This window comes from Peromyscus californicus, unplaced genomic scaffold (assembly GCF_007827085.1).
Source record: "Peromyscus californicus insignis strain IS unplaced genomic scaffold, ASM782708v3 Scaffold_6__1_contigs__length_162567912, whole genome shotgun sequence".
NCBI lineage: Eukaryota > Metazoa > Chordata > Mammalia > Rodentia > Cricetidae > Peromyscus > Peromyscus californicus.
In genome coordinates, this window is record NW_026294584.1 from 96,898,449 (window position 1) to 96,923,089 (window position 24,641).

A 24,641-nucleotide genomic window follows, 5' to 3' on the forward strand; every position below is an offset into this window, starting at 1 on the left:
TGACCTGAGTTCGGACTCTGCAACCCATGTGATGGAGAGAACTAAATTCCACAAGTTGTTCTCTGGCCTTCACACACGCCATGCCATAACACATATGCACACATGCACAGACACACACACACACACACACACACACACACACAAGTAAATGAACATTAACAAAATAAAAAACAAAACTGTTTACCCTTACGGTTGTAGGTAAACTTTAGAGCCTTGAAACAACTGTCCAGAAATGTATACTCTGAACTACATTTCTCAGGACTCTTACACAATTTTTCTTTTTTGTCATGTTGGGATGAAACCCAGGACCTTGTGTTTACTAAACAATCACTGAACCATTGAGCTACATCCCCAGCCATCTAGCTTGATTCTAAGGCATAGTAGAACCAAATATCAGTAATTCAAACATTTTTAATACTTTGATAATGTGTGAAAACTCCCTCAGAATTATGTAGTATTAAGTGTGGTAAATTTGATTTTAAAACCTGTTCCGAGGATTATGAAGTTGGATATGACAAACTGGGAAGAGTAGGTTAGCAGAACACGAGGAGAAGGAGGCATGTAAGTGGGGCCTCGGGTGTGTGCAGGAATTTGTAGGACACTTGGTTGAAAGTGAGGGGGAGGTGCCAGTTCAGGGGTGAGTACACTGATCTGCAAACCTGGATTCAGAGCTGAGAACTAATGTTTGAAAGTAATATGGAAAGTGATCCAGGGAAGGTAATGTGGAGTTTGAAAAAATGTTTTATTACATTTCTTTGTGTGTGTGGCGAGGTGCACACATGCCGCAGCATGCTTGGGGTGTTCCGAGGACACTGTAGGGGTGTTGGTTCTCTCTAGCATTTGAGTCCCAAGGATCTAACTTTGGTCATCAGACTTGGTAGCAAGTGCCTTTACCTGCTGAGTCATCTCAGGGACTTGGAAGTAATGTTTTAGGAAGCCACTAGAAGTAGCTAACTTGGAAGAAGAAATAAAATATAGAAGACTATTGATGTTACCCAAGTTTGAGGTGAGCCTGGCAAAGGGGTGCTGGATTATAAGCACTGTTACAAAGTAAGAATTAGTAACATACCAAGAAGCTCTAACCCTCCACTTGTGAAGACACCTGAAGGCCTGAATCCTGCATGCTAGAGAATGATAATCTGTAAGGAAAGCTCTCACCGAAAGCTCACAGAGTAAATGATGCAGTGTGTCTCTCCCTTGGTCTTAATCATCTATCTGCAGGCTTCCATAGGCCCATACCATCTTTCCCAGGATACAGCAAGGTCATTTCTAAGAACTGTAGGGAGCTGTGTGGGCAGCACCTGGGGTTAACCATTCGAGATATTTCATTCATACACTCAAGTGGTAACAGCCATCTCTGTTTGCTAATTGGTTAGTCAGCTAAGCCACATGCAGATTATACATGTATTCTTAAGAGAAGTGAAAGGAATGAGGTCAATTTTGCTTAAGGCAGATGAGTGAATTTCATCAGTAAATCTCATGGCAATTCCAAATGCCTAACTCAGACATGTTTTTTCACTCTAGAGGGCTGCCATTGTTGGTCTGAATGTCCTGGCAAACAGTGGACCTTTGCTGTGTTTTTGTTATATGGATGAATGCATAAAGCACAGATTTTAGTTACTCTTCCTCAATGCTGTGCCATCATGCCATCCTGCCTTACCTTGGTAGTCTAGGGATACATACATAATGTTAAACGTGATTATTCTCTTTGAGCCTTAGAAAAATTCTAGGGATTTGGGGGAACAGTTAACACAAAATCACATGTTTAAGAATGTATAACTTGTATAATCTCGTCTTATAGCTGGACTCCATGGATCTAACCCAGATGCCTTGGTTCACATCCATAACAGAGTTTGTAGACAGCAGCATGGACAATACAAGGAAGGGAGATGATTCTGATCAAAACATTCTGTCTGCTGTCATCAACAAAACGGTTGTTCCTCGCCTCACAGGTAATCTTGATTCTGTTAGAGTCACAAATACACCTGTAGAAGTTTGGAGACATAAGGAAATGCTGTGTGCAGTAAAGAGCAGTAGATTTCAAATGTAATTAACCTGGTTGGAAAATGCTTCTTTGCACAGATGTTGGCTGTCCATACTAGTAGTGGCGGCACAATGAGTCGTTTATTAGTGGCACACTGCCATATTTGTTACATACATTTCTTCCCCTTTTCTTACATTTCTTCTCATTTCTTGTTCTTTGAGAGACCGATATTTCACATGCACTTGCTGCTAGTAGCTATTGGTGCTTTTACTTCTGTCCTTGAAGGCTTCTTTTACTAAAACAGTATTTGATCAGAATCTTTCTACCATATTCCAGAGAATGGGTTTTGTAGCCCATTAAACTTTGAAGATGGTTATTCATTCTGAATGATAGTTTTCCTTTCAAAAGAATCCCAACTCTTCTGCTTGAGCCAGCCATCCCATGAGGAGGGAGCTTAGAGATGTGTGCGGCCCAGGCCCTCTAGTGGTTGATCCTGTGTCTGAAGACAGCACTCCCAAGTGCGTGCCGAAGGGTCCACAGTGGGGCAGGGGCAAGAGCACAGTAAGAATGGTTCCATGGTTTCCACTCGGTTGCCTGTTCCTGCATTGGGAATCTGAAGGAGGCAGTTTAGAGCAGACGTGATCAGCAGCAGAGCTGGGATGGGCCATGTTGCATTGGGTGCCTGTCACTAAGTGGAGTGTCACAGGAGTTCAGGCAGGAGGTAGCTGTGTTTTCATGGCACTTAGTGCCACAAAGTGATGTGAAATAATAAGGAAGTGAGTGCAAGAAGGAATGAGAAGGAACAGACTGAGTCCCGAGGTCCTTTTAGCATTTAAAAATCACAGAAGCGCCGGGCGGTGGTGGCGCACGCCTTTAATCCCAGCACTCGGGAGGCAGAGCCAGGCGGATCTCTGTGAGTTCGAGGCCAGCCTGGTCTACAGAGTGAGTTCCAGGAAAGGCGCAAAGCTACACAGAGAAACCCTGTCTCGAAAAACCAAAAAAAAAAAAAAAAAAAAAAAAAAAATCACAGAAGCGACAAGTACCCAGCAGAGACTAGAGAGGATTCAGGAGGACAGTGTCCCAAAATCCAAGCAAAGAAAGTATTTCCAAGGAGAAAGATAGGGCCCAGTTGTGGTTGTTGATAGTAGCCACAGAAGAATTAGAATCAACCTTTGGAGTTGGCTATGAGAATGCCGTTTAACTTGAGAGATGCACTCACCACTATATAGAGAGTTCGAGGTCTGATTGAGAGGATTCCAGAAATACCAGGGAGACATCTAGACAGTCCTTTGAGGAATTTTGTTTTAAAAGGAAAGAAAATGGTGGACAGTACTGGAGAGGGTCTTAGGGATTGTTGGATCTGGGGAGACAGTGCATATGTTCCAAACTCTTGGATTCAATAGTGAGGACCAGAGTTCAGATCCCCAGAACCCACCTAAAAACCTGGTAGGCATGGTGGCTGGCATGTAATCCCAAGTGCTGGTAAGGTGGATCCAGACGATCCCGATAGCAAGCTGGCTAGCCGACTAGCAACCATCAGCATGCAGCTTCCTTCACACAGGCACACAGCCAGGTACTCACACACGTGAATGTGCATCCATGCTCGTGAGGGTGGGGAGAGGGAGGAAGTAGTGAGAGAACCAGGAGGACAATCAACCAGGCAAGCAAGCAGGCCAGGGAAAGCCATTCCTGCCTGACATGGAGGCTCACTTGAATTTGGGGGGATCAGTTTGGTATACCTTTCTTTAAAGTACATTCTAGCTGCAGACTGCAGGCACACTTAGTGAGAAGGTGAGTTTAGCTAGGGTTGTGGGCTAACCTGACAGGTGTAGCAAAACCCAAGGAGGATAAAGAAATTGAGGGTGTATGCACAGAGGAAATGTCGTGATTGGCCATGGATTTTAGTCTCAGTAAAGAAAGAGTGGAACAGGCTGTGTTAAAAGACCTTGGTTATTTGTACATCTAGTAACTTGTGTAACCACTGAAATGTGTTTCAGATTTTGTGGAGTTCATTTGGGACCCCCTGTCAACCTCACAGACAAGAAGTTTAACGACACACTGCAGACTGGTTTTTGAACAGTCTGCTTCTGAAAAGGAAGTTAGTAAAAGCAAACAGGTAAGGATTTCTGCAGATTTGAGGTTTAGGGAAGTGGTAGAGTGCTTGCCTAGCATTTGTGGGACCCTGAATTCAATCCCCAATACCACAAAAAGTAAATAAAATAATTTATACAAGCTCAGATTCTTTTGTGTGGAGATATTACCTAGAAAGTGATGTTTCTTTCTAAGCCAGAATTCAAAGTATTTAAAAGATGGAGTAAAATAAAGTTTGAGTTTTCTTTTTGATGTTATAACTATTGATATAGGGCTCTAAAGTATATGTTACTTATAATTAAGTGGAAAAAGAAAATTTCATTTAGTTCAGTATGCTTTTACGGAAAAATACATTTGCCTTATTGTACATTTATGGACAATATTCTTGATATAGGGTATGTAACAACTTAAATTGTGCTACATACAGCATCTTTTTATTGGTAGTATAAGCCAAGTTCAGTTTTCAAATATGGAGTCTTTCTAAGAATGAGAACAATACATCACTATAGAGATGTTGCTGATACATGAACTATTTTAAACTCTCATCATCTCTTCATCTTAGTCATGGTAATTAGAGCTGGATATTCTGATTCAGCCTTCTTTCTCCATTATCCTAACAGATCTGAGTATTTACGTGTATAGTTATGAGAGGCTTTAGCTACTATTTCATCCAATAAATGGGTATAATATAATATCCTTAAGCTGAATTACTGAATTCAATATTTGCGTCATTTATAATTGTTGATATACAAACCAAATGAATTATCCAAAGTGAATTTACTGTGTTAAAGGACATAGACAAACAAACGAAGACCTGCATCTACACTTTATGAAAGGCTTGTAGGACTCAAAAGGAAAGGGCAGGTCCAGTTTTAAAAAAAAAAACTTAGACAAATAGCTTAATGATGTACTTTAGGAGAAGCTGCCCAGCATCACACTGCTCTTCAGGAAAATAAGATTAAAGCACAGTAAATTGGACTGTACTCCCCAGATTTGCAAACAGGAGGAAAAAAAAAAAAAAAACAAGCAAGAGAAACAAGATGTAGTAAGGATGGAAGGTGTGTAACCCTGACTGGCTTGGCATCACAGAGATCTGCATGCCTTGTGTTGGCATTACAGGCATGTGCCAGCATGCTTGGAAGCAAACAGGATTTCTCCTCCACAGCAGGAGGACTACAAATGGGATTTTGTTGCTCTTGTTTTGTTTTTGTTTTTCTCTGTATTGGTTAAATTTGCCCTTTGACTATTTCATGTGTATATAATACATTGTTGCTGTCATCCCCCACCTCTTCCACCTCCCCTCTACCTGTCATCCCTCCCTTCTCCCACAGGTTCCTTCTTATGTCCACACCTTAATGTTCTGTTTTGTGACCCTCCGATTCTAACCAGGACTGTGTGCGGCTATGGTTTGGAACTGACTATTGGAGGCTGATGGACTCCAATAACTGTCCCTCCCCAGATTCCATCAGTTAACAGTAGTTCATCAGGGAGGGATAGGACCCCATGACCTCCCCAATCCGTGATTGGCTCTTGACAGCCCAGTCTTGCGCAGATAGCCACTGCTGCTCAGATCTCGTTTGCCATGGCTGTGCCATTTCCTGGAGGTGGCATTTCCTATCTCTTCTGCCCGTCTTCTGCTCTTACATTCTCAACATTCTCTCTTCTGTAGCATTCCTTTTGCCTTAAATTAGGGAGTCATATAAGTGTCCTGTTTGGGGCTGAGCACACGGGTCTCTGCATTCACCCCATTTACTGCAAAGACAGGCTGAGTAGCATTTGTCTATGAATATAAACATAAATATTTAGGCCGCAGTTTGAGGCCACATCAGTTAGCTAAACCACAGTGGGGAGGTTGCCCCTGTGGTCTATGATCTCCCCAACCACTGCGTTTCTAGTATCAGATACCACCAGTAAGTTCATCATTCTGGATGAAGTTGAATACAAGGTCGTGAGCCATATTCCAGCAATTCCATTTCAGTGTATATATCTATTAAAACTGTTCTTACACACACCAAGAGACTTCTGCTAGGTGTTTTATAGCATCATTAAGCATAATGGACCGCCTAATAGGGAACCATCAAGTGTCTAATGAGTAGCATTTGTGCAACAAAATGCAGTATAGCAGTGAAAGTAATTTAGGGACAACCACATGCAGCTCCTAAGTTTCATACAGTAGTGTAACAGCTGGCTCTGACTGCAGAACAATGTGCACTATTAAAATTACTTGATTTGGTTACTATATTCCCAATTATGGCTTGCTGATGCTTTCCAAATTTTTAAATAGGATTTACTTAAATCTGTTGTTGTAAGAATTAAGAAGTCAGTAGAAGATGATGTTTTTATTCCTCTATATCCAAAGAGGTAAGAGCTCTTAATTTTTATACTGTTGGAAATAGCTTTTTTTTTTTTTTGGTGGTAGGGGAGGGGGAGGGTGGTATTAAGATACATCCTGATGTAGCTCAGGCTGTCCTTGAACTTTCTGCAGAGTTGAACTCATCATTCTGTGTGTGCTCCTGCCTCCACCTCCCACATGCTGGAATTAGAAGCATTTGTTTAAGGATGTAAAGCAAAAGACACTATAGTCTTTTCTAGAGCAAGTGCACATACGGTTTTAAGATGCAATTTGATTTCAGCAAACATTTCTCTAATCTCCTGTGTGCCACATATGATGCTTAGCACTGGGACATTGTGTATTTGAGTGTTTCTTGTTTTTAAACTTAACCCCAGCGTCAAGAGGTTGTAGCCTAGAGAAGTAAAGAGCACAGATTCTTAGCTCCCCCATTTCTTGATTGTTTGACCTTGGGCCCTTACTGTGCCGTTATCATCAATACAAGGAGGGAGAAGTCAATAGCTACCCCACAGGACAGCAGGGTGATGAAGACTGTTCAGAAGAGAGCAGTGCCACGCACAGAGGAAGCATAGCACAGCCTAGAGCATCCTGGGTGCAGCTGTGAGCTCTGGTTATCTTAGGAAACACGGGGCTTGGTTTATGGTCATATACTTGCCAAGAAAGCCTTCTTGGTAGTGAGGATTTGTGAACTGTAGCTACCCAATGATAACTCCCAGGATGGAAGTTGTCGGGGGATGACTTGGAGAGTACTGATTTATTTGAGTCAGGAAAAGGATCTACAAATAAAAATTATGCCCCAGTGAGTTTTGTTTTTGTACTGTTTTAGGTAACTAACACATTCACATGGTTCAAATTATGCTTGTGGTTTGTATTTAAAGCAATCGCTTCTGAGCCTTTTGACTAAAATCAAGTGTATCTTTCAAATGAAAAAGGTGTTTTGGTTTGGTTTTAAGATTTATATATTGTGAGCATTTGTCTTTGTGTATGTATGTGTAACACATGTGTGCTGGTGCCTGAAGAGATCACAAGAGAGCACTGGATCCCCTGGAACTGGAATTACAGGCATTGTGAACCACACAACTGTGGGTTCCGGGAACTGAACTAGGTCCTCTGCAGGACAGCAGGTGCTCTTAACCGCTGGACTATTTCTCCAGTTCCCTAAATAAGATTTAGTTACTCTTACTTTGAGTTCTGACTGCAGAGTTTGACATTTATCTTTTATATGCTATACTGTTATTTCCCCCTCCTTCTCTATAAGATGAAGTATATTATAAGCATGGACAAGCAGTTTGTACTTTTTTCACTAGTACATAGTTGAAGTCATTTCATGTCACCATGTAAGTAACTTTCTTACAATAGGCATGCAGGTGTCTTGTAACTGACCAGCATCTACCAACAATAAAATTATAAGCAAACTGGCAGATATACCATTCTGTGCAAAGGCAATCATCTACAAGACACACTTGCAGAAACTCACTGTTGGCTGAGTGTGGTTGCATTTATAATTCTTGGTAAATACCATCAGAGTGCCTTGATTCATTTTTCATTTAGGTTGTTTAGTTGCTTAATTTAAAAAAAAAAAGGGGAGGGGCTGTAGAGATCTCTTGGTGGTTAATAGTGTAATGCTCTTCTAGAGGACTAGAGTTTTGATCCCCAGCACCCAGGTCAGGCAGCACACAACTGCCTATAACTCCAGGGGCTTCAGTGGCCTCTTCTAGCCCTGCAGGCAATGCACTCAGGTGCCCAAACCACACACAGACACACAGACATACATAGAATTCAAAACAAAAGCAAACAACAAAAAGTCCCTTTTTTGTGGTTTACTTTACTCTGAAAGAATAATAATCCTTTGTATCTTCCCCCACTCTCCCCTCTTCCTTTCCTTCCCCCTCCTCCTCATGTGTTTCATATTAGTTCTGAAGAAGGAAAAATGTCAGCACATTCAAAGTTCCAAGAAAGACAGTTCTGGGGAGCGTTAAAGGTAAGCAGAATACTATTTCAAAAATGTACCTGTATTAATCTTTGCATCCATACAGCATGTGTTGAACTCCACTCTGCCACTACAGTACAAAAACTAATAGGCTGTCCGCAGGTAAGCAAATGAACTTGCTATGCTTGGATAAACTGTGCTTATCAGCATTCAGCTTTGAACATCACATAATTTTCACATATTAAAAATATTCTGTGTTGGGTTTGTTTTGTTTTTTTGAGACATGGTCTCACTATATAGTTCTGACTTGCCTGGTCCTTGCTTTGGAGACCAGGCTGCCCTTACATTTCATAATAGGCCTTCCTGCCTCTGCCTCCTATGTTCTGAAATTAAAGGCATGTGCCACCATGCCCAGCCTTACTCTGTTTTGTTTTTTAATATTTTTAAATGTCCTTTAAAATGTTCTTGTCTTATGGACCCTCCATAAGAAACACTGGGTTGAATTTGATCCCAGGTCATATCCGGCTACCCTTTGTCAGTGAGCTTAAGTTAAAGCCAGAGTGGAGGTCGATATGGTAGGGAGCTCAGTTCCAATGGCATTTCAGGTGAAGCACCAGAAGGACTCTTGGCTGACTAATGACATGTGAGGACACAAGGCTTATCACAGCCAAGTGCCTAATGTTGGTACCTGGTGCTGTACCATTCTTAGACATTTGTAGGAGATGCAGGAAGAGTGACGGGCTTGGGAGAGACTGAGGTGGTTTGCATGTGGTAGATTGCACAGCACTGTGGAGCTGGAACACAGTACGGGTGACATCCAAGTCCCAAGTCCAGGGGCTAGGCCAGAGCTGAGGATTGACATCACTTATACATAGGCAGTATGTGGCCGTGAGTGACAAGTTCTGAGGAGACTAGAAGAGAGCCTGGGGAATGGAGTGGGGTCATCAGGTGCACCTTAGTTCCTCAAGGAATGAAAATGTGCCAGGGATGAAAATGAGTATTAAGTGCCATAAGAAAGCATTAGGGGTAGTGAAGATGTCCATTGTGTTTGAGAATTAGAACCCAAGTGTCCTTAGCAGGAGCAGGTGCAGTGCAGTGAGTGAATGTGTGTCATGGTCAGGTCGGGAAAGATGCTTTCCGGGACAGACAGCAATGCCAGGGACAGTGTGAAGTGTGGCATGTTACTAACCCAAATGTCATTCAGCACCCAGAATACTAGAAGACCCAGAATTCTCACCACTGTTCACAGAAATGTCTGAATTCAGCCCTCTAAATACAAGTATTTGTTGTAGATCTTACTATGGGCACTTCACCCCTGTTATCGGTAGACTCTCCGGTTGTCTTGTTTTACGTGTCAGCAGTGAGGTTCTTGGCATTGCCAGGCTTCCTAGTGGCACACGTTGTTAACACTGGCACTGGCCTTGACGGTGCTTTCTGATCCTGGCAACCCACAGTCTTGTACTTAGTGGCCTAGACAGTAAGAAGATGGGTCACAGTGGACACTGAACTACCTGGAGAGGCTCCAGGAGAGTTACATGAGGCACACTGGGGTTGCTTACCCTAAAAATGGACATAGGATGAGCAAATACATGGAGGTGAGAATCAAGTATTTACTTGGGGATGTTTTCTATTCCAAAGATGACATTTACAACAGGGCCAACTAGTGAGGTTGGTGGAGTTGGACCAGTTCTTTATTTACCAATACAGCTTCTAGGGAGAACACACATAATTACTTGGTATTTTCTTTCAGCTCTTCCGAAATATTCTTCTTTGGAATGGACTTCTCCCAGATGACACCTTGCAAGATCTAGGCCTGGGGAAGCTGCTGAATCGCTATCTTATTATTGCTCTTACTAATGCCTTCCCTGGACCAGATGCTGTTAAAAAGTGCAGCCAGGTAAGCTGTATAGAAGCCAGTTCTAATTATGTCATTAATATATATAATTCTCAGTGTGGTAATGTATGTCTCGAATTCCATCACTAAAGAAGCTAAGGTGGAATAGAAGTGTTGCAAGGTCCAGGCCAACCTGGGCTACCGGTGAGACCGTCTCTCCAAACAGCAACAGCAGAGATTGAGGAAGTAGGGCTGAAGAGACGTCTCAGTGGTTAAGATCGCACACTGCTCTTGAGTTTACCTCATAGTTCCCACGTTATGCAGCTCACAACCCCTGTAACTTCAGCACTGATGGGGAATCCAGTGCCCTCTTCTGGCCTCTTCGGGAACTTGTACATAAACACACATGAATGTATCTTAAAGATTTAGTATTGAAATCTATATTGTATTACAACCAAATAACTAAAATTGTGGAGCTTGCACTTGAATAAACAAATCAGTTTAACAGAACAAAACCCAGAAGCTACTTTAATATTTAAGTCATTTACTAATGATGCCAGGAGCCCAGCTGTGGTCTGTACACACCTGTAGTCTCAGTACTTGAGAGGCTCAGGCAGGAAGTTCATGAGTTCAAGACAAGCCAAGAAAGAAAGGAGGCAGGGAAAAAAGAAAGGAAGGAAGGAAAATTAAAAACAGTTAAAGAAATAGGTTAGAAACTAGGAAAGAAGCTATAATGCATACGATTAAAATCCACATCAAATTTAAAAAGTCTTTACAAGCCAGTAAAGAATTCAAAGATTTCTTACTGGAAATGGCCCCAGAATATACAAGTCAAATCACCACAAATGGATATGGAAAACAACCTGCAAATAGTGTGGCAAAGATTGGCAGCGCCAGCAGAGAACTGCTGGTACTGTGGAGATGCCTGCACAACCATTGTGGCAGGAAGTGTGGCTCTTGCTCTCACTAGTTAACTGAAATCCCCAGTTGTGACGTAAGCCTGGGCTGCTACCATTCTGGTGCTATAGAAGCCTTGTGGCCTGCAGTGTGTAGCGGAATGTTATTGTAAAGTGTGTTACTTTTGTTTATGTTGCATTTGTTAAACTCTGTGAACCTGTGTTAATGTGCCTGTCTGAAACACCTGATGCTCTAGTAAAGATCTCAGTGGCCAAATAAAGAGCTGAATGGCCAATAGTGAGGCAGGAGAAAGGATAAGCGGGGCTGGCAGGCAGAGTATATATAGAAGGAGAAAACTGGGAGGAAGAAAAAGAAGGAGCCAGAGAAGGAGGAGGACTCCAGGGGCCAGCCACAGCAAGACACGGAGTAAGAGTAAGATTTACAGAAGTAAGAGAACGGGAAAAGGCCAGAGGCAAAAGGTAGACGGAATAATTTAAGGAAAGCTGGCAAGCAATAAGCCAAGCTGAGTCTGGGCATTTATAAGTAAAAAATAAGCCTCCATATATGATTTATTTGGGAGCTGGGTGGCGGGGCGGGGGGCGGGGGGAAGCAAAAACAAACAAACAACAGCGGCATGTGCAGGGCCCTGGTTCTGGAAAACAGATTCTGTTACTGGCAGGAGCAACACAGCTCTTGAGGACAAAAATGGAAGTTGAACATACAGATTTTAAGAACAGAGAATATTAGAGCATTATTAATAGCAGGTAGCCCAAACTACCTGCATTAGTTATGTTTGTGTTGCTGTGGTAAGACACCATGACCCAAGGAGACTTAAAGAAGATGGAGTTTATTTGGGGTTATAGTTTCAAAGGGAGGGTCTGGAGTGGAGGGGAAGGCCTGACAGCGGAAGAATGCTGAGCACTCTCATCTTCAGCCACAAACCAAACAAAGCAGATGGGAAGTGGGGCAAGGCTGTGTGAACTCCAACCCCCACCCCCCAGTGATGGGCTTCCTCCAGTAAGACTCCACCTCCCACAGGTTCTGTAACCTCCCAAGCAGTGCCATGAACTGGAGGACCAAGTATTCACATTTTCAGATATGTGGACTAGGGAGGGTGCTTGTATTCAAAACAGTACAATACCCAAATGTCCCCAAAACAGTTAATCTGCCCATACAGTAAAAAGTCATGGTACTAAATGGTGCTTAGGAAGCCAGGTTTGGTAGCACATGCAATCCCATCGTTACCATAATTCTTAAAATTTAAGTCATTTTCTCTGTGGAATGTTTTCAAGTTGACTGCAAAGGTCATCTCAAAGGCAGTGAAGGACAAGTGTGTTTACACAACTTCTCCACAGCAGGGTTTTAGAATCAGGCCACAGGCAACAGAATGAGGCCCCACCTCATATATGGACAGGCTCGCTGGCTCCATGAGAACTTCCAGACACATGTAAGATAGCAAAGCCCCGGAAAGCAGGTACAAGTGACAGTAAGTTCCAAGCCGGTGAAGATTGGTGCCAAAACTTGGGGAAACAGATAGTTTGACAAGCAAATCTGCCAGGCAGCGGTGGTGCACGCCTTTAATCCCAGCACTCAGGAGGCAGAGCCAGGTGGATCTCTGTGAGTTCGAGGCCAGCCTGGGCTACAGAGTGAGATCCAGGACAGGCACCAAAACTACACAGAGAAACCCTGTCTCGAAAAAAAAAACAAAGGGGGGAAAAATCACAAGCGAATCTTCCATGTCTCTGCCTTCTGCAGTCACATATCTGCATTTTTTCCTCAATAATTGAAGAATAATACAGTCAGTCTTTTTTCCTGGCTTTCATTCACTTTCGATTGCTTTTGTTGATGGTGCCGCTGCTCTTGAGTCAGACTCAGGGCCTCACAGGCTTTAAACCCCTGATCTGCCACCTGCACATTCAACAACACCCAGCTCTGTCATTTTTTTGAGACAAGATCTGCCTGTGCTGCAGAGGCTGGCTGGCTTTGAGCTTAGATCCCTTTCTGCCTCAGGCCTCTCAGATGCTAGAATTACAGATGCCTACCTACCACCATGCCCAGGTCAGACCCTCTACCACCAGTTTCTACAACTGTGTTAAGGCTGATGCCAGATTTACTATAAGACGCTTTCCAGAACTTGCACTCCTTGACAGTGCGTATTTGGTGCTTTTCCTTTCTTTCTCCAGAGCCTGGTCTATCACCAGTAATAGCGTGGCCTGCATGACTGTCCAGGAACTTGGGTTTCCTCTCTCCCTTCCCTTCTTGTTAAATAAGGTTTTTTTTTTATTTTTTTTCCAACAGTTTTCTGACTTCCCCTAAATTGTGTTAGTTTTGGAGAAGGGATTTTTTTTTTTTTTTTGAGTGTCTAGTGTGTACTGCATTGATCTCTTTGGCCTGCATGGACAGAAAAAGCACACTGGTAAAGGACAATACCTTTTGTCATTAATTTTCTTCTACTCAACAAATTTAGAATCACCTGTTGATTTCTTCTCTCAAATGTTTTTGTGTCGATTGTGGAATTACAAGCATTGCTAAACAATGCACAGAGCAGATTCCATCTGCTTTAAGCTTTTAGCAATGAAGTTTTTTTTTAACCAAGTGTTTTTTTTTGTTTTGTCTTTTCAATTTCAGTTATATATATATGGGTGTTGTGCCTGCTTTTATGTTTGTACTGTGTGTCATTAATAATCTGTGGAGGTCAGAAGGGGACATCAAGTCTCTTAGAACTGGAGTTAGAGATGGTTGTGAGCTGTCATGTGGGTTATGGGAATCAAACCTGGGCCCTCTGGAAGAGCAGCTAGTGCTGGTACCCGCTGGGCCTTCTGTCCAGCCCCTGAAGAGTGGTCTTTTTAATGCCATGTTACCTTTGACACAGCAAAGAGAAATCTGTTTGTTTGCTCATGTGTTTTAAACCTGCCATGTGTCTTGACAGATAGCAGCTTGTCTACCGGAAAAATGGTTTGAGAACTCTGCTATGAGGACATCAATTCCCCAGCTAGAAAACTTCATCCAGTTTTTATTGCAGTCTGCACATAAATTATCCACAAGTGAATTCAGGTAATGCTCATTTAATTTCTCACCTCCAAAGTATAGCTCAAGGATTCTGAATGCTTTCAGGAGTTTTAAGGAAGAATTGTACTTTTACTATAATTTTTAAAATCCGGGTCTGGGGATGTAACTAGTCTGGCAGAGTATCTGCCTAGCAGCACAAGGCCCTGGGTTCCATCCAGGCATTGTGGCACATGCCTGGAATCCTTCTGTAGTGCTGAGGATGTCTTGGTGCGACTACTCCACCCAGCTGGCAGCACAGCCCTGTCGAGACCCTGACGACAGGCTTGCTCTGTGTTCTGCTTTTTATTGCCATTCGCATTCAAATCTTCCAGGATACTCTGTATTTGGACCTGCAGTTATAATCATGAGGTGTGGGAAACTGGGGTCAGTCTATGAAATACATCATTGGGCTGTTTCATGCCTGTGCCAGTACTATAGTATGCTTATGCAAATAGATATGATACAGGTTGCTGCTGATAGGCTGTACTGTACATGTATATGTGTAGCAAATGCAAAAATGAATAATGTAGTCAGCGTCCAGGATTGTGTAATGTGCAGTTGTATGTGCTGTGCTTTTATGGAACTGTCAGCACATTTGTTCACGCCAGCAGCACCACAGCATGTAGTGTGTTTCAGTGTGGCATGATAGCTAGTGTCACTGTGCCTTAGGGATGGACCAGCAATTAATCCAGTGATGTAAAGGGGACATCGTCTCTGTATTCTCTGTGGCTTTAGATACTGACTTGGGTAGAACTTCTGGTTCAGGTACTGATGTAGGTCCTGAGTCACCACTGTGCCTCCCTTCACATGTGTTACAGAACTTTCTTTTTAGTGTATCTCTTTCATTCATTCTGTTTCATCTTACGTTTTGTCCTAAGGATCAAACTTCGGGCCCACTGCATGCTGAAGACTTTCTACCACTCAGACACCTCTAGCCTGGGATGCACTAAGGGGAAGTAAATGCTTTTTTGGTTTTGTTTTTCAGGAATGAAGTCAATGAAATAATTCTTATCCTGGTGAAGGTAAAAGCTTTGAATCAAGCTGAATCCCTCATAGAAAAGTATCACCTGGAACCCTCCACACACCCAGTTACAGGTGTTTGAGTGCACTATGGGAGGTGTTGAGCGTCATTGATAAAGTACTCAGTTCCTTGCTTGTACACAGCTGGTGCCCCCTCACTTCCTCTGTGCTCACCCTTAGTGTCCTGAAAGGCTGTCCTTCCTGTTGCTGTGTGACTGAGGATGTTACATCACAACAGCCATCACTCTGTCTCAGTCTGAGAAGGAACTGAAGAAATCCCATACACAGAAGCATGTCCAGAGTCAAGCCCATCTTCAGCTTTGGCATTCTTAAAATTTCTACTGTTGACAAATCAGCTAATGTGGAAATCTTGAGTGAATTGCTTAATTATGAAATGGTTAACTCATTTTTATAACAAATTGTCCTTCCAAAGTCTGCACTGGTTGATTATGTGAAATCAGTGAAAGAGAGTGCCAGTGAGTCTCCAGATTTGTAATTCATTGTGCATTTGTTAAGAAATCTTTTAAAAAATGATTTATTTTTCTATGTGTGATCCTGTTCTATGGGTGATTATATGTACACCACTTCCATGCAGAGACCAGCAAAAGCCAGAGGGCATCAAATCCCCTAGAACCAGAGTTCCAAGAGGTTGTGGGCCACCTGATGTAGATGCTAGGAACCAAACCCATATCCTCAGGAAGAGATCTTAGCCACTGATCATTCCTCCAGCCCCTGTTGAAGAATGAAGATGTATTGATTTGGGCCATTTGTAATTCTTTTTGAACCATCTTTTTCTAGAGGATTGTAATACTTTCATATTAAAAATAATAGTGATCTTTTGCCTGTCCTCTGGCAAATAGTTTATCAGAAAACTTACTATTTTTCTTTTAATTTTGTGTAAGATTTTTTTCATAATGAAGTCATCGCTTGGTAGCAAGTCAGGTTTTTTTTTTTTTTAATGTTGTGTATCATTCATAAGATTAAGGCCACTGCTATTTTACATACAGGAAGTGTACAGTATTTGATTAAGGAAGTCTGAGGTAAGGTAGTTAAGAAATTAGGAATTTTTCTCAAAATGATTTTATTAGTCTGTTAAGCAACTCAATGATGACCCCATGTATATATTTTGCAATTGCCCAAAAGACAGTTGAAAATGTTGGTTATTTTGTAATATTTGACTCTGTGGCCTATGTTTACATACTTGAAAGCCCTATTTTCAAGACTGCATGTACTGTGAACAGCTGACATGTTGTAATCGCTGTATCTGTGAAAGCCTATGGTTCTCTAGGTGAGGATGCTAAGACTGTTACAGACTGTACAGACAGAATCCCACATAGAAAGCTCAAACACTGCTGAATCCTCAGAGAATTCATGTTAATGTTGTCATTTTAGACAGCTGCTCATTACAAAAGCATGTGTGTATGTGTACAGAAAGTTTGTTTTTGTATGTAAATGGCAGAGACTTTATTACAGATGAATTTTCTATTTTTTTACTGTTAAAGTGCATTTTTGGAAGCTGTTCTCTGGCTCTGGATTTTTTAGATAGACATGGATGGATATGCACTCACTAGTCTACCCTGAGCAGACACCGCTGTGATGCTGGCTCTACATCATTGGAGAGTGCTTAGTCCTGCCTCCTAGTCCTGTGAAACGGCTCACTGACGACACAGCACAGCAACAGTCACCTGGTGACTCATCTCACAGACTCAGTGAGGCCATGTCAGGAAACTTTCATTCTTCATCTGTGCTGGTTTCCTTTGCTTTATTCTTTTTGGAGACTGGATTTCATTCTGAAGTGTAAGTGACATTGATCTTGGGAACCCTGCAAGCCCTAGGATTGCAGGCCTGTGTTACCACACCTGGCAAGAAAAACATTAAAAGGGCCTAAATGTGGAGAGATAGAAGACCATGTTCATGAATTAAAAACTAATTTGGGGTAGTTTTTATTCTCCTTACACTGACTCATAAATTTAATGTCAACACTCAGAGGTTCAGGAAATAATCATACAGGTGAACAACCTAGGGCCACGTTACTCAGTGGGGGATCCCCAGACCAGTATTGATAGAACTAGATATTTGAAAGACCCTTAGTTCCATCTCATTTTTCTGCCCTCCCACCCACAACACCCAAACAGAGACAAGTCACAGATCTAACTGGAAAGTCTAGAACAGAGACTCAGGAAAATCAGAAGAGGAGACCTGTGCCTCAGAGGCAGAGACCAGAGAAGCTCAGCAGAGTTCAGTTCCCAGCACCTATACCATGCGGCTCACAGCCACCTGGAACTCCAGCTCCAGGGGGTCTGATACACAGTCACACATGTATACACTTAAAGAAGGAACAGGTACTGGGTATCTAAACTCCAAATAATGGTTCCAGGGAGACAAGACGAGAAGAGAAAATCAGCAACAAATGCCAAGTTTCCCAGAACATGAGTCACTGCATGAAAGGCTCACCCCAAAATGTGGATACAAATATACCTGCACCAAGGCACAACACTGATTGCATTACTGTGAAGACTAAAAGTACACACTTTCAAGTCATACACAGGGAGCAGAAACCAGAATGACTGCGTTTCCCAGCATGGCACTAAAACACTATTACCAGTACAACTAACAAGGAAACTCAAGCAGAGTGATAGTACAGGTCAGACAGTCTCTCTCAAAAGTAAATGGGCCACATGAGTGAAAGATCTCAGGAGCATGAGCGGCATACCCTGTATGCCACGGAGGTTAATGCACACGCACATCTTCTCTGGAAGCTAGTAGTGTTCCATCTAAAGGAGTTAGCAAGGAAAATGAAAACAAGGACCGCACAAAGCACTCAACAGAAAACCAGCCCGAGACAAAGGCTCCAGGGGGCAGGTCGGGCACTGAGAGACTTACTGATGGAGGCACCAAGATCCGGACTGGCTCTTGGGATGTTACAGGTGGGACAGCCTCGACTCTGTGATGCATCCCAGCTTCCCAACCTGTTCTCAGCTGCATGGATTACCAAGTACACTCCTGTCCCCCACAGAGGGACTGTTTTGACCCCCAAAGGCTTGTTTCATGCAGAAAGTGAAAAAAATATGCTCTGACCACTTCCTGCTGGACAGCTCATCACCCAGTCCACACTGTGGGCTGCCAGGTGCCCTGGGGTGTCTTCCGTTGAGCAGAATCCACTCATAACTGAGGGGAAAATGAAACCGGATGACAGCTTAGACTGCCACAGTCTCCTTGAAGCTTTCACAGTAGAGCAGCACCCTTTTCTACCTGCTAATGAGCCTGTCAAAACAAGACCTTTAACACTGGAGGGCTGGAGAAACAGCTGGTGACTTAAGTACACACTGTTCTTCCAGAGGACCTGACTTCAGCTGTCAGCACCCATGTCAGGTGGGTCATAAGCAGCTGTGCTCCAGTCCAGAGAAGCTGATACCGTCTGGTCTCTGGACACACGTGTACATACATACAGAACTGGGTGCTGGGAACTGAACTCCAGTCCTCTGCAAGAGCAGCAAGTGCTCTTAACTACTGACCCAGCCCCTACTATTACACTTTAACTCACACACACACACTGCTGTGTATTTCTGATTATTTCCCAATTTACTCCCCTTGCTCACATCCCATTACATCTCATTTTGGTGATGCTGACTCCACTGGCTCCAGACAGGGAATGAATGTTGGGCGATTTCTCTTTTTAGAGCCATAAACTGGTGTGCAGACCTTATGCTAAGTACTGATAAGGTGAGGAGTACTATCTCATTTAATAGCTGTGCTCTCACAAAGCAAACTTAATGGCTGAGCTAATATATCTGCAATTAAAGGCATCCTCAGAACAAGGGCTTAAAAGAAAAAAATATTTTTATGTATGTATACGAGTTGGGGTCCACACAGGCTAGGGTGTGCATGTAGAAGGCCAAGGACAACTTTCAGGAGTCTGTTCTCTCCTTCCACCCCGGGTTCCAGAGTTGAATTTGTCAGGCCTGAGCAGCATGTTTACCTGCTGAGCCATCCCACCAGTCCCAAGATCAAGACTTCTTGGATGCTTCTATTTCTTCCCACAAGGCAGCTTCGATTTTTGAAGTGTCATATTCTCTCATCATATCAAACTCAAGCCACGGCTGGCTCCACTTCTGGGCTTCTTTCATTTGCTCTTCCGTTAAAGCAAGATCAAACCTGATCCCTTTAATGTTGAAGTACGGACGTTCCCAGCGTTTGGACCACGGCTTGGGCTTCATTTTAACTTGCAGCTAAGGAAGACAAGAACAGAATTGGGCTGGTGAGATGCACACAAAAGTTGCCCCGAGTTTTCTGCAGGGTGCTTCTTCAGACTTGCACTAAAACAAGTGTACATGGTAACATGGTCTACCTTGTTAACAGGCACTTCCTGACAGGCCTCATGTGGGACCGGCTTCATATTGACATCAAAGGTGCTGAACTCGGGGAGGGCATCTCGTAAATACAGCAGGCTGTCGTCCAGCCGCTTCTCTAACTTCACCACTTGGATCTCGTGGATTCGAGGATTGTACAGTTCAAAGCAAATCTCCACACCTAAACAGAGAGCATGCTTACCACCTCAGACCAGACTCCTACAAAACTTCACAGTACAGTAAAAGAAGCAGCTGGCAAGTGGGGCATGAGCAAACACATGGAATTTCTAAAGATGAAGACCACTAAAGCAAAGCAAACTAAACCCCATTTAAATTAAAAAGTGAAAAAAACTGAATGATATCCTATCAGAAGTCTATAAATATCCCATCTCTTCAACTATGACAACATACATTAGCCTGGGAAGAGGAAGCCTCCACTGAGGAACTGGCGATCAGAATGGCCTGTAGCTATATCTGTGGGGCACTGTCTTGACGGCCAGTTGATAGATGAGGGCCTAGTCCCCTATGGGAGGTACATCCCTGGGCAGGTGGTCCTAGGCTGTGTGAAGAGCTGGCTAACCATGAGCCTGTGAGCAAATGGCATTCTTCCATGGTTTCTGTCTCACTTCTACGTTCTGACTGGAACATGTAAGCGAAATAAACTCTCCTCTCCTAAGTTGCTGTTGGACAGAGTGTATTATGACAGCCAGGGACTAAACTAGTACACCAAGGAAGGGCCCTCTTGGCACAAACACAGTAACTTGGTGAGCAAGACAGTTTTGAATATGATCCCTCCAAAATTCACCTTGAAGGCCTGCCTCGTAGTAGCAGTTTCTCTGCAAACGTCAGGGATGAGAACCCTGAAGTGCACTTGTAAGTCTAAACACTCTCTGACTCGCCATTTCAGTCCTTCATCTTCTAGGACGTTACCACTGTTCCTCTCCGGTGGTGGTCATGGCACGTACTGCAGCGACTGTGTCATGAAGCAGAAGCTGCACCTTAGCAGCCAAGCTCCCAAGGATACCATCCTATCTGTCCCAGTGGACTTCGGGTTATTTGCTCAGAAAAGGACGACCCTGCTAAACTGAAGGCTCACACCTCTAATCCTCTAATCACAGTACTGAGGAGACAGAGACTGGAGGATTGCTTCAAGTGTGTGGTCAACAGGCTCTATATAGCAAGATCCTGTACACTCATGGCCTACATGGAAGACCCTGTCTCAAAAACACGACTAATAAAACAAATGGAATCTCCCTCACTGCTTTATACACTGTCTCTACTCTTGAAGACGCCACGTTTATTTAGGCAGAGTGTCACTATGGAGTCCAACCTGGTTTTGAACTAAAAAAATCCTCCTGCCTCAGCATATCCTTCTACTAGGCTAACAGGTATGTGCTGCCATGCCCAGCCCAGGAAGTCCAATCCCAATGGGTGTTGCCCATATAATAAAAGAAGCTTTCAAAAGAAAGTGGACCCTCCAACGGTACATTAACCAGTGAATACCAATCTCTATCCACTGCAAAGCACAGATTATCTCTTGGGGAAAACCCACACATTCTGGAAGCACAAGAGGAAACATACCTTGTCCTTCAATCGTGTTCCTAAGGGTGAAAGTAGCCCCAAGCCCTTTTCCAGATCGCTGGATACATATCCCCAGGAACTGGCTGGTTTTCCCACTGGCATATGGGTCAGCTGTGGTGACACGCAGTATGCTTCCTACAGAGTCAGAAGAGAAGCAAGCTCTGACATGAGATGCAGGAATGAACAAATACAGTTTAGAACTTAGTGTGTTTTAAATAACGAATGGCAAAACCCAAACACCTGGAGAATAATCTTTATGCAAAAAAAAAAAATCTTTATGCAATCCAACACCTACCGACAGACACCCTGCTTCTACTCACCAACATAGAACTCTGGAATGTCCAGCACCTTCCTCCTGTCCAGCATATCTTTTCTTTCTAGCTGATATTTCAGAGGGTTTGTTCTTCCCCTTGGAGGAATGAATTCAGGACTCAGGAACCTATAAAGAAAGAAATTTTAAAAATTGGGGCGGGGTGGGGTGGGAAAAAAAAAATTAAAAGGTAATTTGGGCCAATATAAGGGGGGGAAAGCTGGCTTACAAAGAAATGAAAGGGTATAATGTTGATGTATATCATTCTTTAAATAAGGAATATCATTTCTAAACTACTCTTTCCAGAACCACTGTTAATGCTCATGAGAACTGTCAGCTCTCCTGAACACTCACCAGGCATTTTGTTTAAAAGCTTATAAAACATCTAAGTGGCACTTACAGTCTGGACCTTAACTGTCCAAGAAGGCACATATACTGAGAGGTTAGCTGTCAGCCTGTGCAGCTCCTAGGGGTTAGGAAGCTTTAAGAACTGCAGCCCAGTACAGGAAACATGTCACTGGGCCTGTACCTTGAAGGCAAGACTGAGACCCGGACCCTTTCTGTTTCTTCGTTTGCTTTACCTAGATGGTACTTCCCACCATGCCATACCGTGTAACTACAGGGTCAAAGTGACAGGACCAGGACCAAGCAAAGTTAACTAAAACTGTCGGAACCCTGAGCCAAAGTAATAGCTCCCTTTCAGCTGATTATCTCAGTAGCATAAATTAATCTTCAGAAAAATGAGGTGGTTTTGCTGTCATCTTTTTATTAAAAACAACAACAGGGTTGGGCGGCAGTGGCGCACGCCTTTAATCCCAGCACTCTGGAGGCAGAGCCAGGTGGGTCTCTGTGAGTTCGAGGCCAGCCTGGTCTAAAGAGCGAGATCCAGGACAGGCACCAAAACTACAAAGAGAAACCCTGTCTCGAGAAAAAAAAAAACTGAAGCTTAAGGATGATGAACCACTGACACATTACTATTGCTATTAGTTATAATTTTGTGACAGTTTAAACACTGCGTGCCTCTCAGTCTGTAGAGCCTATGACCGACCACAGGTCTCCCACTGAGCTATCAATACAGAGAAAATATATAAAAACACCTATTGCAAACTGACTTTAAAAGAAACCTTCCACCAAGTGTGGTGGTGCCTACCTATGATCCTAATACTCAGTAGGCAGTAGCAGGCAGATCTCAGTAAGCTCAAGGCGGGCCTGGACTACACAGTGAGACACACACCCATATATATATATATATATAGATAGATAGATAGATAGATAGATAGATAGATAGATAGATAGATCTAGATCTAGATCTATATATATAAAATTATTGTGTACTGGGGGTGAGGTGCACACCATTGCATCCATGTAGGGGTCTGAAGACAGATTTTGGAGTAGAGTCTTTCCTTCCACTGTGGGTTCTAGGGGTGGACCTGAGTAGACAGGCTTGCACTAGAGACTCCTTTACCACTGCTGGTCCATACTGTTAGCTTTTGAAGATTTACCTTTTTTGTGTGTGTATGAGTGTTTGCCTGCATGTATATATGTGCATCACATGCATGGCCTGGTTCCCTCAAAGACCAAAAAGAGGGTGATGGATCCACTAGAGCTGGAATTGCAGATGGTTGTGAGCCACTCTGAGGGCCCTTTTGAAGAGCATCAAGTGTTCTTAACGGCTAACCATCTCTCCAGCTTTTAAAAGAATATTTTCCTGCCGGGCGGAGCCAGGCGGATCTCTGTGAGTTCGAGGCCAGCCTGGATTACCAAGTGAGTTCCAGGAAAAGGCGCAAAGCTACACAGAGAAACCCTGTCTCGAAAAACAAAAAAACAAAAAAACAAAAAAAAAAAGATATTATTTTCCCACCTCAATGAGGTAAAGTGGTCAAAGGAAAATATTTTTTTCTAAATCATTAACTTTCCTAAGTCCAAGCCGATTTCAATTTAGAACTACAGGATATGTGAAATATTTAAGCCCAGAGACAATCCACTCGGCCAGCTACACTCCTTCTAAAGAGCCTATAATCGCACCAAGTTTTTCCCATGAAAACTCAGGTTGTGGGCGTTCCGAAACAGGCTCAAGCTATGTAAACCTAAGTGGCTTAGAAACCACCGCGGTGAGCGCTGGTCAACAGACTACCCAGGAGGAAGAGTTTGGGGAGGTCAGATCAACTCAAGCACGCTCCCAGGTGCAACTAAGGAGAATAGTTAAGAACAAATAAAACTGAGGAATGGGCGTCCAAGCCTGCGTCCTTTGGGATCTAGAGAGGAGCAGACGCAGAATTCGAGTATGTGCAGGCCAGCTACAAGGGAAGCAGGTATCCAAGCGCGCGAACACCCAAGCAGCTCCAGGAGCTGCAGGCGCCCGAGCATGCGCACACCCACGAGGCCTTGGCCGCCTCACCTTCTCTGTTTGTCCGGGGCTCGGTGCCGGTCCACCATGACAGGTTTCGGAGGTGGCTTAAACCCACCGGGCTGGGAAGGCCCGGTGCTCTGAAGCCTGCTCGAGCCCATGCGGACACAGCAGGCATCAGACGCGAGTGCAGCGAGCCGCGGCCTGGCCATTCGGAAGCTCCGGGCCAGGTTCAGGGACACCCTACAGCCTTCTGCCATGGAGGCCGCCATGTCTACACACGCAGTGCAGGACTACAGCTCCCAGAAGTCAGTGCGACGGGGTGTGGTCGGACGGTGGCTCCTATGGGACCAAACCCGCTTCCCTGTGGATTCCCACTAGTTTGAAGGAACTATATTGGCAAAGTATATAATTTCCTCTTCTCCATCATTTGCAAAGTTACACTCCTCCAAACGGCAGGCAAACTTGTATTTTCCACTAAGTACTGTGACCTCATATGCACTGTGAGTGTGGAATGTGTGTGTATGTGTATGTCCTGAATGTGAATGTGATTGCAGATGCCCATGGAGGCCAGGTGGTTCCCTGGAGCACGAGTTACAGCCAGTAACAAGGTACCCCAAATGGGTGCTGAGAATCGAACCTGAGTCCTCTAAAATATCAGTAAGTGTTCCTAACTGCCGGACCACCTCTCTAGCCTCCTCATTTCCACTTTTTATTTGCTTGTGCCTACATGAAAAAAAATACAAATGTCACCCCAAAGGCGGTAAGAGATAGTTTATTCTGGAGTCAAGTATGAGTGACCATGGCTCAGGAACACAGATTTAAGTCACCGTAAATCCATGTTCTAATGGGGTAGCAACTTCATGAAGTTTTCATAATATCAGAGCAAAGAAAGCCATA

At 43.5% G+C, this 24,641-nt stretch overlaps 2 protein-coding genes across 7 annotated transcripts in view; one reads left to right on the forward strand and one right to left on the reverse strand.

The window, feature by feature from the left end:
• The window catches only part of Gcfc2 (GC-rich sequence DNA-binding factor 2), a 38,992-nt gene extending 22,366 nt beyond the window's left edge, over positions 1–16,626 (forward strand). For 3 of the 5 annotated variants that reach the window (XR_008214199.1, XR_008214200.1, XM_052719232.1), the window contains one exon: positions 1,802–1,914. Coding sequence is in view for 1 of the 5 variants with exons in the window: in XM_052719228.1 (XP_052575188.1) it covers positions 1,802–1,952; positions 3,982–4,100; positions 6,360–6,436; positions 8,340–8,406; positions 10,106–10,252; positions 14,016–14,140; positions 15,120–15,237 (804 nt within the window). In the remaining 4 variants the exon portion in view is untranslated. Of the gene's footprint in view, positions 1–1,801; positions 1,953–3,981; positions 4,101–6,359; positions 6,437–8,339; positions 8,407–10,105; positions 10,253–14,015; positions 14,141–15,119 lie in introns of those variants that run through there. The other 2 variants (XM_052719228.1, XR_008214198.1) reach the window with 2 other exon arrangements.
• Positions 16,508–24,029, reverse strand: Mrpl19 (mitochondrial ribosomal protein L19). Of its 2 annotated transcripts, XM_052719235.1 has the most exons (6): positions 23,793–24,029; positions 21,405–21,523; positions 21,085–21,219; positions 19,503–19,684; positions 19,134–19,383; positions 16,508–18,636 (listed from the first exon to the last, which is right to left on the reverse strand). In XM_052719235.1, exons 1-5 carry the CDS (start codon positions 24,011–24,013, stop codon positions 19,162–19,164), a joined length of 879 nt encoding a protein of 292 aa, XP_052575195.1. In that variant the 5' UTR covers positions 24,014–24,029; the 3' UTR covers positions 16,508–18,636; positions 19,134–19,161. The 2 variants fall into 2 exon arrangements, with proteins under 2 accessions (XP_052575195.1, XP_052575194.1); XM_052719234.1 differs by lacking the exon at positions 16,508–18,636 and having other exon boundaries at positions 18,874–19,383.
• Between the last annotated feature and the right edge of the window lie 612 nt (positions 24,030–24,641).

Excerpts from the sequence above, each read along its gene's own strand:
- Mrpl19 (XM_052719235.1), bottom strand. The coding sequence starts at position 24,013 with ATGGCGGCCTCCATGGCAGAAGGCTGTAGGGTGTCCCTGAACCTGGCC. Across the intron at positions 21,524-23,792 it reads GCCCCGGACAAACAGAGAAG|GTTCCTGAGTCCTGAATTCA; the intron begins GTGAGGCGGCCA and ends CTTTCTTTATAG. Across the intron at positions 19,384-19,502 it reads AGGAAGTGCCTGTTAACAAG|CTGCAAGTTAAAATGAAGCC; the intron begins GTAGACCATGTT and ends TGTCTTCCTTAG.